At 43.4% G+C, this 14,641-nt stretch overlaps 1 protein-coding gene across 1 annotated transcript in view; it reads right to left on the reverse strand.

Annotated features, from left to right (window-relative positions):
- Positions 1–14,641, reverse strand: part of SLC7A14 (solute carrier family 7 member 14) — a gene marked incomplete at both ends in the record, with an annotated part of 52,229 nt that overhangs the window by 12,967 nt on the left and 24,621 nt on the right. The window contains 3 exons of the mRNA XM_081301837.1: positions 902–1,779; positions 4,049–4,257; positions 6,443–6,589. Coding sequence (XP_081157963.1) covers positions 902–1,779; positions 4,049–4,257; positions 6,443–6,589 — 1,234 coding nt within the window. The remainder of the gene's footprint in view (positions 1–901; positions 1,780–4,048; positions 4,258–6,442; positions 6,590–14,641) is intronic.

Below are 14,641 nucleotides of genomic sequence, written 5' to 3' on the forward strand. Positions count from 1 at the left end.
ATTACAAAGCTTTTGCATAGCAAAGGAAACAATAAAGAACGTGAAGAGAAGCCTACAGAATGGGAGAAAATCTTTGCTAGCTACTCTCTGACAGGGGATTAATATCCAGAATATATATAAAGAACTCAAAAAGCCTCCAAATCCCCCCAATAATCCAATTAATAAATGGACAAATAAACTAAACAGACACTTCTCAAAAGAAGAAATACAAATGGTCAACAAATATATGAAAAAATATCCAACATCTTTAGCAATTAGGGAGATGCAACTTAAAACTACACTGAGATTTCATTTTACTCGGGTTACAATGGCAGCCAGCGAGAATACAAAAAATAACAGTTGCTGGAAAGGATAACAGGGAAACGTTGTTAGTGGTGTTGTAAATTAGTATAACTGCTATGGAAATCAGTATGAAGCTTCCTCAAAAGATTAGGAATGGAATCACCATTTGACCCAGCTATACCTCTCCTCAGAATATATCCTAAAGAATTAACACATGCATACTTATGATTATAGTAGCATAATTCACATAAGCCAAATTATGGAACCAGTCTAGGTATCTCCATCAACAGATGAATGGATAAAGAAAATGTGGTCTACATACCCAGTAGACTTGTATTCAGTCATAAAGAAGAATGAAATTATGTAATTTGCAGGAAAATGATGGTACTTGAAAGCATGATGTTAAGTGAAATAAGCCACATTCAGAAAGCCAAGGGTCATATGTGGATGCAAGAGAGAAAAAAGAGGGGGCAGGGGAAAGCAAGCAAGCAAGCAAGCAAAGGTCCATAGAACCAGCCAGATTTCTCTAAGAATGGAGGGGTCTAGTCCCGTTAGGAGGTAATTTTGGGATAAGCCTGTTCAAGACCTTAAAAAAAAGGCTCCAGGGGAAGTTGCTTACCCACAAAGCACCAGACTGCAAACCGGATCCATGTGATGGTGGAGAGCTTTAGCATGAGATAGATGTTCACCAGCATGGCAAAGGCAGGCACAAAGGGGAGGCAAGGTGCCATGTAGGGCAGCTTCTTGGGGTTCTCTGGCTGCTGCAGGATCACAAACACCAGGGCGCTGATCAGCAGCACCATCAGAACAACCAGAAGGATGGCCCACCAGCTCTGCTCTGAGATGTAGTCAGAACCAAAGATGATGAAGGAGCAGAAGATGAACATGAGGATGAAGAGCAGGAGCACGCAGATGGTCACCGTGTGCCCTGTTGCTGCTGTGGGCCGGTCCATCTTGCCTGGAAGGCCCAGTCGGATTCTCAAGGTGTAGTAACGGGGCCCAATCAGCTTCTTCAACTTGATGAGATAAATGTTTTCAGATTCATCAGCTTCTATGCCTGTGGTCATGTCCACGGTGCCATAGTTGGGGTGGTTAACATTGTAGGTGGACTTGTCTGATTTCCCAATGAGCATCTCATTGTCTCCCAAAGATGGTAGGTTTTTGGCCCCACATGTATTGGTGGCCGGGCTGGAAAACTCTTCCCCTTCACTCACAGGAGAACAGGTTTCCTTCTCACATTCGGCCAGAATGCCCTCCTTCTTCTTGGTGTGCTCCTCAGACAAGAACTTGACAAAACCATCAATGTCACTCTCTGGTTGGTATCGAAGGAGCAAGACACAGACGGAGACCAAGGTGTAGGCAAGAAGAGTGCCGATGGACATCATCTCTATCAGGTCTCTCAGGCTCACCAGCAGCGAGAGCAGAGCTGCCAGGAACCCTGACACAATGCAGGCCACCACTGGAGTCTCTGTGTAGGAGCTTACGTGAGCCAGGAACCTGCAGCAGAGGAGCAAGCGGAGAGTTAATGGCATGCCACACAGGTGGTGACTGATTCTAACATGGCCGATGTAGGGGACCAGAGTGTTTGTAGGTTTGTGTGGTTAGCTCCTCCTCCTGCCCTTCCAATTTACTTGTGCACACTGCCTTAATTCTAATTGCTATTTCTATGTTATGGGTTGGGTCCTGGAGTGTCATTTAGAGAGAATTCACTTTAATTCCTTGATTTTGAGGCAAATGTCTTCATTAAATTTTCTATTCACTATGAGACAAAGAAGGCTGATGGAATCTAGGAGGTCTGGGGAGGTCTAAATTAGAGCCCAAGGCTTTGCTGGGAAAAAGGGATGGTTAGAGGAAGTCATGCAACTGCTTGGGAATCCCCCAAACCTGTGGGTTTGCAGCATCAGCATCACCTTTAGCTTGTTAGAAGTGATATTGTCAGGTTTTACCCAAGATCTGCTACCTCAGAATCTCTCAGGGTAGTGCTCAGCAAATTGCTCTTTAAAAGACATCTAAAAGGTTCTAGAGCTTGAGAAACACTGCCTTGCAATAAAAGTACAGAAGTTTAGCTGGACAAATAGCACAATAATCAAGAACCTGTGCTCAGAGATACAGGTTCAAGTTTAGCTAGTTACTCCCTAAAGAAGAGAAGACCAACAGGGCCATCAATGACAGGTACTTCTGTTGCAGTTCCTATAGGATGAAGGAGGCTCCCTCTTCCTCTCTCTCCTCCTGGTCCTGCCTCCTTCATTCTCTGTCATTTCTCCCTTATTTTCATGATTCACACAGAACTATAAATTTGCCCAAAGTCCTTGCATCTTCCCTCTTTGTTTTCTTTGACAGCATAAAAACATTTTGGATGTGTGACATGTTCACTCCTCCATCAATGAAAGCCCTTCTTCTTCTTTTTCTTTTCTTTCTTTATTATTATTATTTTTTAATTTGTTCTTTTTTTAAAAAAATTTTAAGTCATTGATAGACCTTTATTTTATTTATTTATATGTGGTGCTGAGAATCCAACCCAGTGCCTCTCACATGCCAGGCAAGTGTGCTACTGCTGAGCCCCAGCCCCAGCCCCTTAATTTGTTCTTTTTAGTTATACATGATAGTAGAATGTATTTTGACATATTATAAATACATGGAGTATGACTTCCCATTCTTATGATTGTACATGGTGTGGAGTTACACTGGTTGTGTATTCATACAGGAACATAGAAAAATTATGTCTGATTCAGTCTACTGTCTTTCCCATCCTCATCCTCCCATTCCCTTCATTCCCCTTTGTCTAATCCAATGAACTTCTATTATTCGCCCCCCCCCCCATATTAACTTCAGCATGTTAGACAACATTTGGTCTTTGGTAAGCCCTTCTTGATCTGCTTACCAACCCATACATGGAGCAGATGACAGTTGGTGGTAGAGATAAAGTCCCTGGGGCAGCTCTGTCTGCACTCCTGAGAGTTCCTTGGCTTCCCATGGTGGGCCTGGGGACCAAGTGACAGGGCTACATCCCTTTATACCCTGGGCAGATAGGCCAATTCATTGCCAATGTTGGGGACTAGAACTATCTATATGTTAGTAGTTAAGAGTTTGGCTTTGGGAGTTAGCAAGTTCTGGGTTCAAATCCTAGCCTGCCACTCAGTGAATCAGAGATTTGAGGTAAGATTTGTTTTTTAACCTCTCTAATTCCTAGTATGCCCACCTGCAAAACAGAGTTGTTGTGAGAACTAAATGGGATACTATACACAAAGCACCTGGGAAAGTCCAACAATAGTAGCTATTGTTGCTACAGTTACTAGATTCTGTTGTGAGGGTTTTATCTTCTTTCTGATTTTTTTTTTTTTAACTTCAGTGGAGCTGTGAAGATAGGGACAGGCAGCTGGTCTCAATATAAGGGCAGGTCTAAAATGTCCCCTGGGCAGGTTCTTCCCTTTGGAGCCCCACCCACACCCTTTCCTCTAGTCCTTTGTATAGTGATTTGACACTCACCATCTTCACAAGGGGGATACAATGTCAAAGAGAGAAGGGTAGGTGAGGGAACAGGTCCATTAGTACCAGTTAGTACCAGACTGAGGGACCCTGAGTCACTCTGGAGGGACTGTTTTAGGGCCTGAGCTCTTTAGACTCAAACTCTCTCTCAGGATATATAACAAGGTCTACAGTGTATGTGAAAAGCACTTATCAAAATTCTGTCCAGTTGACAGTGGGTGACAGTCTTCCTTGAAAGACACAGGACAGCAGAGGACATTTCACAGAGTATAGCCCTTACCTGAAAAGGAGCCCATCACCAGCCATGGCATAAATGACCCTTGGCATTGGGAAGAGGGAGCCCAGCAAGCTGACTGTCAGTCCTGCAACCGACCCAATAGCTACTACAAATTTTGCAGCATAGAAACCGTGAGCCACAAACATCTCCATGAGTGGGGATTCTGTGTCAATGGCGTAATATGGCACCATCAGAGTTAAGATCATGCTCACCTGTGAAAAGAAGAGAAGATATGGCTGGAGGTGGAGGAACTGACAGCATGGTAGATGGCCTGCAGGAGAAGAGGTCCTCTGGACCTGAAGGCAGAGCCTTGCACAGCAGTTTGGATCTACCACTGATTGGCATGTGGCTTTATTTTAGATCAGTTATTCAGCCTCTGTATTCCTTATCTGTATTCCTTTTACTCCAAACACCCAAGATCAAAACTCCAAAGGTAAGCTCCTAGGAGGCTCATAACCAATTAACAAATGGGACCACAATGAAGACTCATATTTCCATTTCCTCTCCCTAGCTCAGTTCTGGGGGTCATGCAGGCCAAGGAAGACATTATGGCATCAAGATGGAATCCAGTCCTACCCTGGTAAGACCACTATGGCTTTGCTTAACCAGGGAATACTTGGCTGGGGGCTCCAGGACCTATCTTCCTTCACATGGCATAGATCTGCCATGACATTGGTCTTTCAGAATTGGCTCAACAAAATGGAGCCACTGGTCATAGATCAGATAAGTTCCCTCAGGCCTGTGAAGACCAATCCTGAACTAAGGGAGTTCAAAGCCTGAAAGGGAGAGGGTAGTCATCGGTAGACCGTTTCTTTGCCAGGTCCTCAGGAGCCAAGATCCTCTAGTGAAAATATGAGATACTAGGGAAGATAGCAAGATGTATCATCATAGTCTAGCAATTTGGGTTTTACCACAGTGATGGGGCCTGCTGACCAGTACAAGAGCAAGCAGCTCCCGAGGCAAAGCTAAAGCCCACATAGTCTAAAATAGAATGCTTCCCAGGGATACCACCACTTGCTACATTCCCTTTGGGGATGGGGTAGGGTTGGATTACAGCAAGGCACATTGAGTCTCCTGGCCATGTTAGATCAGGATGAGCAAAAATTTGGTAGAGGCATAGACTCGTTCTGTAGTCTATAACGTTGCTCTTCTAAGAAAGGAACTGTGAGTATTGACTTTGTTGTGTGTGTGCTTCCAAGGACTGTTCTGGAGAAGGGGAGGCATGAGGAAGGGGCAGAAAGCAAATGTAGAGCAGGGTGTCTCTGCTGCCCCTACTACCCTGCCACCCCTCCCTCAATATTCTGCCCTCAGGAATAATTAAAGTGCAGATAGGATGAAGCTACTTGCACCTGTGTGTATAGAGGGAGGTGATAAATTGACCCATGCATAAAACATTTGTCTGGGCAACTAAATTGCTCTCAACCATATCTAAGGATGCTCTCCTGTTTTTGTTTGGCTTCCGGGACAATCCTGTTTTGCAGATTGCCTTAACCATGAATAGGTCAGACTTCCTTAGTTGGTTGCTAAAGATGATTTTTTTTTTTTTTTGGAATGAGGAATGGCAGGGTCGGCAGGCTGCACCCCCAGCTGCTAGCTCTTTCCTAATCATGACCCAAGTCAGTAGGACCCTCAGGACGTTGGAGCATTTGTGTGACCCCACACTTGATGGCTCAGCAGCCATCAGGTTCTCTCTGTTGCCAGGCGCTGAGGGGATATTGGATATTTCTGTGATAGAAATTGGAAGTGGGAGCTGGAAGATGAAACATCAAAGGTGTATGAGGAGCGTCTCAGGGGTCCTGAGAGAGGAGGCTGAGGGCTTTACTCTGAGAGCCACCTTAGGCAGGGAAACCCCAAGGATGGATTTGAGCTAGTGTGAAAAGATGGGGCAATAGACGAAAGAAATTGCATCTCCCCCACCCTAGGATGAAGGGGAAGAGAGTCTCCAGAGGACAATGGATTCTCTCTCCCCATTGCGGGAGCCTCGCCTCTTTGCTGCCGGGAAGCTCCCAGTAGACAGAGGAGCATTGAGGGCTGTGCACAGAGGCCACAGTGGCTCTGCTCACACACCACCCGTTACTGCCAGCCTATGACCTGAGCTCCTTGGACGGCAGCCCACTCCCTGCACACCATGCCCTGGGACAGCGGCAGGAACTGCGAGCCTGGGTGTAGCGGGGGATGAGGGTGGGGGACTCCAGAGGTGAAGGCCGAAAGGGCCTGGGGCTGCTCCTCTCCCAGGGGAGTCCTGAGTTTCTTCTTGACGTCTTGGCATCCAAATGCCCAGAAGGCAGAAGGCAAGGCCTACTTCCTGACAGAGGAGGGGACACAGTCCTAGAGCCACATTTTCAGGTTAGATATAAAAAGTCCAGGAGAAGGGTCCGTTCAACATTTGGTACTCACAGACACGTAGGCTGTCAAGCAGATGACCAGGGAGGCAGTGATAGCGTAAGGGATGGACGTGTTGGGATTCTTGGCTTCCTCTCCGGTGGTGGCAATGATGTCAAAGCCAATGAAAGCATAGAAACATGTGGCCGCTCCTTGCAGCACCTGTAGGGATAATGGCATCTGTCAGGCTCAGGAGTTTAGGGCAGCACCAGGGCCTTCAATGTGGCGCCCACAGTGGCCCAATGTCCTGCAGAAGTCACTGAGTAGAGGAGGGAGTAACATGGTAGAACTGGCACTGAACACCAAGTTCTGGTCTCCTCTGCTTTCTCTCTGTGTGACTGAGCAATTTCCTCAGGTGTTAAATGGAGATAAGAATTTTTTATGGCCAAATAAAAATTGGATCATTTAACACATTTGAATCCTTTTTTGGAAGCAAGTAGGAGTATATCAGTAAATCAATATATCGGGTATCTATGTCTTAGGGAACTCATTAGCTTTTATTTTCCTCCAACAGTTCTCAACCACAGCCATGGGCTATGTGGCTTAAGGATGTTTGGCGAGGGAGGGAGCTTCTGACATTTAGTGGAGGGGACTCAGGTACTTCTGCACAAAGAAGAATTTTCCTGCCCCATGTCACGTTAGTGTCCCTGATAGATGATCTCTGTGAGTAACTTCCAGATCTGAAATGATATAAAAGATTTTCAGATCTTTAGATGTTCTATTGCCTTCAAAGGGAAAACAGTAGAGACAGAGTTTGATTTTCTGTTCCTTTTGGAGGTTTAATTGACCTAGCTGGGCATGAGGCAGGAGGTCAGAGTGAAGCTGGGGAGTGGGCATTCAGCCACATCTGCTGCATGTCTGTCTGCCAGAGCCTGTGAGCCTCCAAGGGTGGTGGGATCTATGTTAAGACGTCAGTGAAAATTTTCCACTGAGAAGTGTGTGACTTCCTTCTAAAGAATCTATTGAAATTTAAATGAGGTTTCCCCATCTCAGTATTTTCATTATTAGCTGGAAGTAAAAAATCTTCCTCTGAATACTTGGAGGATCTTGTAGGGGAAGATGAGAGATTTTTTTTGGACTTGTGTGACTATGAGGGGACAAGCTGCAACCTCTAGAGGGGTCCAGGAAGTGAGGTCCCTTGTAGACTGGAATATTTCCCCTGCTTTTTCTCTACATTCAACTTATAAATGATGTCATTCAAAGCCGAGCAGATGCTTGTCTAAAATTTTTGCTCTTACCTTACACACTAACTTCTTCATATGGAAAAACCAAGATACTGGATACTAGAACCTACAAGGTATATCAAAAAATTGAAGAGCTTCTTAAACCTTCAAAAGCAACCTTTGCTCATCTGTAAAATCTTATCTTCTACAGTCCCTCCCAACTGAGATTCTAATGTTTCCATCCCTAGGCTAGCTAGGGGTTCTTACCCTCAGGCCAGGGACATTTAGGGGCTCTGCTGGGAAAGAGTTATATTTTTATTTTCAATAATTTCCAACTGGATATTAGCATTTCTTTCCACCATGAATGCAGGTGACTCAGAGTACCTGTGATTTCTGTCACCAATAACAATCTGGTATAATAATAGATATTAGTATTTAAAGCACTAATTAAGAAGCACATTGTTATTATATCACAATTAAAAATATTTATTACTCTATATTAATATGATTGATTTACCTCGAATTACTGCATAATTGGGTTCTTCATTGAAAATCCTAATTTTCATAAGGTGTCCATAAGCCTCATCAAACTGCAAAGGGGTCTATGGCACAAAAATTTAAGAACTCCTGTCTATTCTAATAAGTCAGGCAAAAACAACTTCCCAAACATAAGTGGTTCCATCTTGCGGGTGCTACTTTCTGGGAAGCAAGAGAACTACTTTGCCTCCTGAAAAACCCTTCATGTCAGGGTATGGAAAGTGGATTTGGCTGACAGACAAGGAGAGAAAACAGATTTCACCTCCCTATCCAGGGAGATTCACAGTCTTGAAATGGTGCTGGCTTTCACTTGTCTAGAACACATCACTGGTATTCAAGGATGAACAGATGATGGGACTGCAGGCTCACTAGGTTATCCTGAGCAAGCCAAGCCTCACTTTAAGACAGCTTCCAGAAAACAGGTCTTGCTTTCCTTTCCTTTAGCATCTTTCTTCCCTTCCACAGAGGAAGACAGGCAGACACTCAGCCATGGGCACATCCCACTCTTGTAAATCACATGGTACCTGGCACAGTAGCAGGTGAATTTGAATAATATCCTTAGAAAAAGGCAAGAGGTCTATGAACCACAATACATGAGGCATAATGGGGGACCCAGGGATGTGTAACCTGAAGAGCGGGAGGCTCTGTAGAAAGCATGGATACCTACAAGTTTCTGAAGTACTGGAAGTATCACAGCTGAGGTGGAGGTGCCCTGTAGGCTCCAGAGGGGACTCCAGAGCCATGAATTTGTGGATTTGTGTTTATTAGAACAGTAGACCTTGTAGACTGTCAGACCTAGGCTGGTTCTGCCACATATTAGCTTGATGATATGGAACAGATTCCTAACCTCTTAATCCTTAAGTTTATTTATCACTAAAAGGGAGATAATAATAACACATAGTTTAATTTCATTGAATATTGACTTTTACCACTATTACTATAATTACTATTGTAAATTTTTCTAGAGCAGATAAAACCCAAGAGAACAAATTCCTTCTCCTTCCTATCTTTTTCTTTCTCCTCCTCTTCTTATTCTACTCTCTTTCATTTAGAACTCTCTCTCTTTCCATATATATATATATATATATATATATATATATAGAGAGAGAGAGAGAGAGAGAGAGAGGGGGGGGAGAGGGAGGAAGGGAGGGAGAGAGAGAGAGAGAGAGAGAGCTGCCAAGTGTCAGGCACTGTGTTTGGTAATGGTGATAAAGTCATGAGCCAAAAGTACTCTGAACATGACCTTGAGCAATTTGAAGTCTGGAATATTTGGAGTCTGCAAGAACCTAAATGCAAACTTGACTGTAATAACAAACTGGAAGATATTATTAGGTATTTACATTATTTGGAAAACATAAATGCTTTTATTTTCCAGATGAATGAAAGAATGGATGGCGATTATTGATAACGATTAGATACCAGAAAATTAAGTATTATCAAGCTGGGAAGAGAGAGAATGTTTATAAAGAGGATGTATGTGAGGCTGAATTTGCCTTTATGGAATATTAAAAGCAATTAGAGTTGAAGAAAGACTGAACAAAGTTAGGACATCTGGAGGTTTTCCTGCATTAGGCAGTCAACAGAATTTAACTCAGATGATTCAAATGAAATGACATCAAAGAAGGAACTATAGGTGGATATGAACCAGTAGGGTAGGGTTAAGGAGCCAACTTGGGATGTTGAAGCAATAGTAAGATGGTATAATCCCTAAGCCCAGAGGCAGGGTAGAAGGGTGTTCCTGGATGCCACGGGGAGCTGGAGAGGTGGAACAGGGAGTGCCAGTGTGGTTCCAGGGGGAGTGAGGAAGAAATCCCCTGGCCTTTTCCTCTTCTCATCTTCCGCTCACCTGATAACATCTTCCACTGGCTAAACCCAACAGGAAGCAATGAGCAGGAGTCTTCTGGAGCACAGGGCAGAGCATGATGGGTGGAGAATGGACCTGGGCAGTGGAGGCAAAGGGGCAAAGACCAGCACAGCTGCCAAGGTCAAGCACACCTGGCTAATCGAGACACAGATTAAATAAACAGATTATCAAAGGGAAGAAAAAATTGGCAAAAAGGTTGCCTTTGTACTTGAGCTAATTCAAATGAGTTTTTCTTCCCTGCAAATGGTAAATATAAAAGAGTCATGAAATGAAACTGTGTAGGTGCATCTCTACCCAAATAATCACTAAAACTGTTTTCTACTTCACTCTCTCCAGATCTCCTATCTGTCCGTTTATGATTAGGATACCTTTACATGCATGAAAGAATATGTGAGGTTCCCTGGGAGTGAGCATCTGGGAATAAAATTGGTGAGTAAGGTGGTGTGTGTGTGTGTGTGTGTGTGTGTGTGTGTGTGTGGGCGCGCGCGCGCGCGCGCATGTGTATGTGTTTCTGGGGTTATTGGTGCTTTATCCTAATTCTTTCCTTTAGCGTTTTACATAATTTAGAAATTGTATTGACTTTTAAATTTGATGGCAAAACTGAAGTTATTTTCCAAAGTAAGCCAGGTGATCCAGAATGGGTCCATGCCTCTGAGAGCTTTGTGGGGAAGCAGCATGTGCCTCAGTTGCTGGAAGGCTGTGGCTTACCTAGTTGTAAAAAAAAAATGTCACAGTGGCCTGCTACTCAGTGTGTGGGGTCTTTGAAAGCAGGCTTCCATGCCTTGATGATATTTGAGAGGCATTAGGATGTGGTGGCCTCTTATATTCTGTCATGGCCAGTCTGCCAGATGCCTGGGAGACAATTAGGCACCTTTACATAATTCACTCCCAAGGTACAAGACAAATTCCCACTTTAATAGCATTTTTCAGCCACCCTCGTGCCCCAGCTCTATTAGCAGCCCATCCACCGTGACACTGGAATGTGCTAATAGGTTCCAACAAATGGATTCAGATGTGGGGAACATGAGAAACAACTTTCTCTTTGTTTGGGAGGTTGTCAGAATTCCCCACACATGCTTGCTGCAGACCATTTTCCTGGGAGCTATTTGTGCTGGTAGAGTATCTTACGTGGTGAAATAAAAACTGTAAGATAGCATCAAGAACAAATAACATAAAGGGAACACATATCCAACAATTTTCAGGGGATGAGAAATTGCAGATGGAAGCCGGGGTTCAGCTCAGGGCTGGAGTTACTTGATATAGGGGAAAATGTTTGTTGTTCTTCAGCTCTTCAAGACCCAAGAAGCATTTGACCCAGACCTGCAAGTGAGTAAACCATTCCTTAAGCTATTTTCTTTGGAAGGAAGCAATTGGAGCAGGGGAACTAGCAGGCTTGTGAGGACTGGCTGTTCCTTAACCCTTTTGATGTTCTTGAGAATTACATTTAATGTCATCCTTACAAATGCATCCTTACAAATGATGGCCCGAAAAATGGTGATCCCCAGTCCATCCTACCCAAAGTAGATTGGAACTCTGCATTTGTCTCCCAGTCAGCAGTAGGGGTCAGGGTTTCCCAAAGGAGTGAAGAGTTCATGCAGCTGCTAAGTAGGAAATACACTTTTGTTGATATTTGTTAGGTAAGAATCGGAAATGTGTTTACTACCTCAGTGGATAATATGCTCATGAGAGGAGACTTTCAAAAATAGGATTTAAATTCACAGGGGCCTTGCTGGACTGGAAAAGTGACCTGAAGCCAAAGTTGAGAAAGAATAGGGCCAGGCCCACATACTAGGAAGGAAATGTACTCTGTAGCAATCCAAGGCCAAGCAGAGAGCAGAGAGGATGAGTCAGCAATGTCTTCACACTGGGCTGGGCCTCGGCCTCAGATGATACTTTTAGTCACAGTCACTAGGACGAACACTTGAGTTCCCTTCAGGGATAATGGATTGGCGCTGAAAATCCAAAATCCCAGTTAAGCTTTTTTGGTGATAATGACAAGTCGACTGAAGATAGTAGGTGTGTGTTGGAGGAGGTGGTAACCAAGGTGCAAAAAAAGACAATGGGTCCCACAGGTCCAAACCTGGGGTGGGGCAGTGGAGTAAATATGGGCGTTGGCTCATCCAGGATGGGGATTGGATTTTCCTCTATTAGAGTCCAGATCTGTGATCTTCAATTTTTAAAACCCGTTATTTTGGTCTAAGAGTGGAGATGGTCATACTTATTTTATAGGGCTCTTATGAAGATTAATTGGAAAGTATATATGAAAGAGTTTATCACACAGAAAATGGAAAACGGTAGGAAAGTCTGACTTCTTTTCTTTTATTTTTTATGCCTAAATTCTGATCTTCCCTTGGTACAGAAGCTGGTGGGAACCCCAGGACGAGGGACCCCTAAGGCTGACTTGATTACTCCTTCCTTGACAAGGTGGTCCTTAATGGAGGAGGGCTGTGAAGCCCCTGAGAAGGGAAGAAGGGACCTCAAAAGAAAATCAAGACCCCAGAACAAAGCACCAGGGGAAAGAAAAGCCTACAAGTCTTGTTTAATCTTCTTTTGAGTGTGGAAAGAGCTTTTTCACAGAGGATATGAACTCTTTCTACTTTACCTGGGGCCTGAGCTACAGTGTGTGCCATGCAGGTGAGCCATTAGGAGGACTCTGGCAAGAAAAGAGCCCGATTATCTTTTAATGTTCCTCCCAGCTCCAAGATTCCAAGACTTTGTGAAAATTTAAAAAGAAATAGAACATGCCACATGAATTACCTTATTATTTTATTGTTTTTAAGAAGGCTTACAGCAAGGTACTTGATAAAGTAGAAAAGAGCTTGGGAGTCACACAGAACTGGGCAGGAACTTTAGTCCTGGAACTGACTGGTTAAGTGAGTGAGATCAGGTAGGTTATCCCACGTAGGCTGCCCCACAGCTGGTCAGGGGTGAGTTTCTCTGCACCCTACATTCTCTGCTTTTAGGTTGGGGCTAACATCACCCACTTTGAAGTATTATTATAAGAGAGATAATATTCAAAAGTGTGATGCCAGCATTCAACAGGGTAGTCAGTAAAGTGCCAGATCTTTCCTCTCACCACCATAACTATTTGTAACTGCAAGAATGTACGCATAAAAACAGCTAAGGTTTTGTTCTTGTTTGAAAGCATTTGGTGCAATTTGTTTTTCTGCTGATATGAAGAGAAGAATACTAGGAGCACGAAGGTTAACTGATGCCAAAGTCTTGTACGAAATCCATGACCCGATAATTTCTTATATTGTTAAGAAAATGGTGAGAACAGTTTCATGAACTATAAGAAAAAAACGCAATTGAATTCCAGGAAAACATTCTCTCTTTTCACTTTTATATTTTGTTGTTTCTTTTATGTGATAGGAAGGGAACAATTTGTATCATAAGAAAATAAAGATGTGGAAATGCAGAATAGGGTCAACAGTATTTCTTTGTCTCTTCTTCTGGTTTTAACCAGTTTCATTGTTTTTTCATTTCAGAAGGGAGTGATGAACTTGGTGGTTCTGCGGAATTCTTATAGATAAGCACAAAGATAGAAATTTTGACTTAAATTGCTCCCTTTCTTGTTTCTCTGCATTGAACAGCATGGCACAGTTCAGAATGAACAGAAGTTATTTTGAGTGTTCTCCAAGAGTGATTTCGGATCCCTGGACATCTTGGAGGGAAACCAGTTTAAGCAAAAACTACACAAGCAAAGCCAGTAGACTCTTGGACTTGCATTTTTGCCCCCAGAACTAAGCAGACTCTTCTCTCTTGGCCTCTGGTTATTCATTCTTTTGTCAGATGAGGGAATAGGACCAGAGGACCTCTAAGATTCCTGCCAGCTGAAAATTCTCTAGAGGATTTATGTTCTACCATCAAAAAAAAAAAAAAAAAGCTTGTGAATTTTACCAATAAATCCCAAAATGAGCATTTTTAGTTATACTAGAGAAAGAAACCAGACACAACTTAGAACCACCTGTCATTGTAAGGAATTTGCCACTCTGACCTTCTCATTTGGGTTTAACATAAACCACACCACCAGATCATGGGGATGAGACCTGAAAATGTCCTTTGGTCTAGCCTGCTCTCTTGCCAACTCCCTGACAACATTAGGTAGATTTCTCTACTGTGAACCATGCCTCTGGAATGGAATTTACAACCAGCCCTCCACTGAGCCAGCTCAAATGCCCTCAGACTCTCAGCAGGTCAAATGTTGGGACTGGATTAAAAACTGTCCTTTGCCTAGTTTTTTACCGAGGCAAGCCTCATCCTTCCCTTTTGTGTCCACTCTCCCTGGCTTCCTTTACTGCCTTTTCTATTTATTTAGGTGCCTGTTTGTCTTAGTAGACTGGAACAGACTTCTACAGAACTGAGCTGTTCTTGTACAGGCTTTGGAGTCCACAGTCCTGGTTTTGGGTCCTGATTCTGCCACTTACACAGTGTGCTTAATAGCAAGTCCTTTGTCTTCTCCAAGCATGTTTTCTTTTTAAAATGTGTATCTTTAAAAAATTTTTTTTAGTTGTTGATGGACCTTTATTTATTAATAAGTGGTACTGAGAATCGAACCCAGTGCCTTACACATGCTAGGCAAGCACTCTACCACTGAGTCACAACCCCAGCTCTCCAAGTGTGTATTCTTTGACCTGACTGTAAATACTT

The sequence above is a fragment of the Spermophilus citellus genome, assembly GCF_964194105.1.
Source record: "Spermophilus citellus genome assembly, chromosome: 7".
Classification (NCBI taxonomy): domain Eukaryota; kingdom Metazoa; phylum Chordata; class Mammalia; order Rodentia; family Sciuridae; genus Spermophilus; species Spermophilus citellus.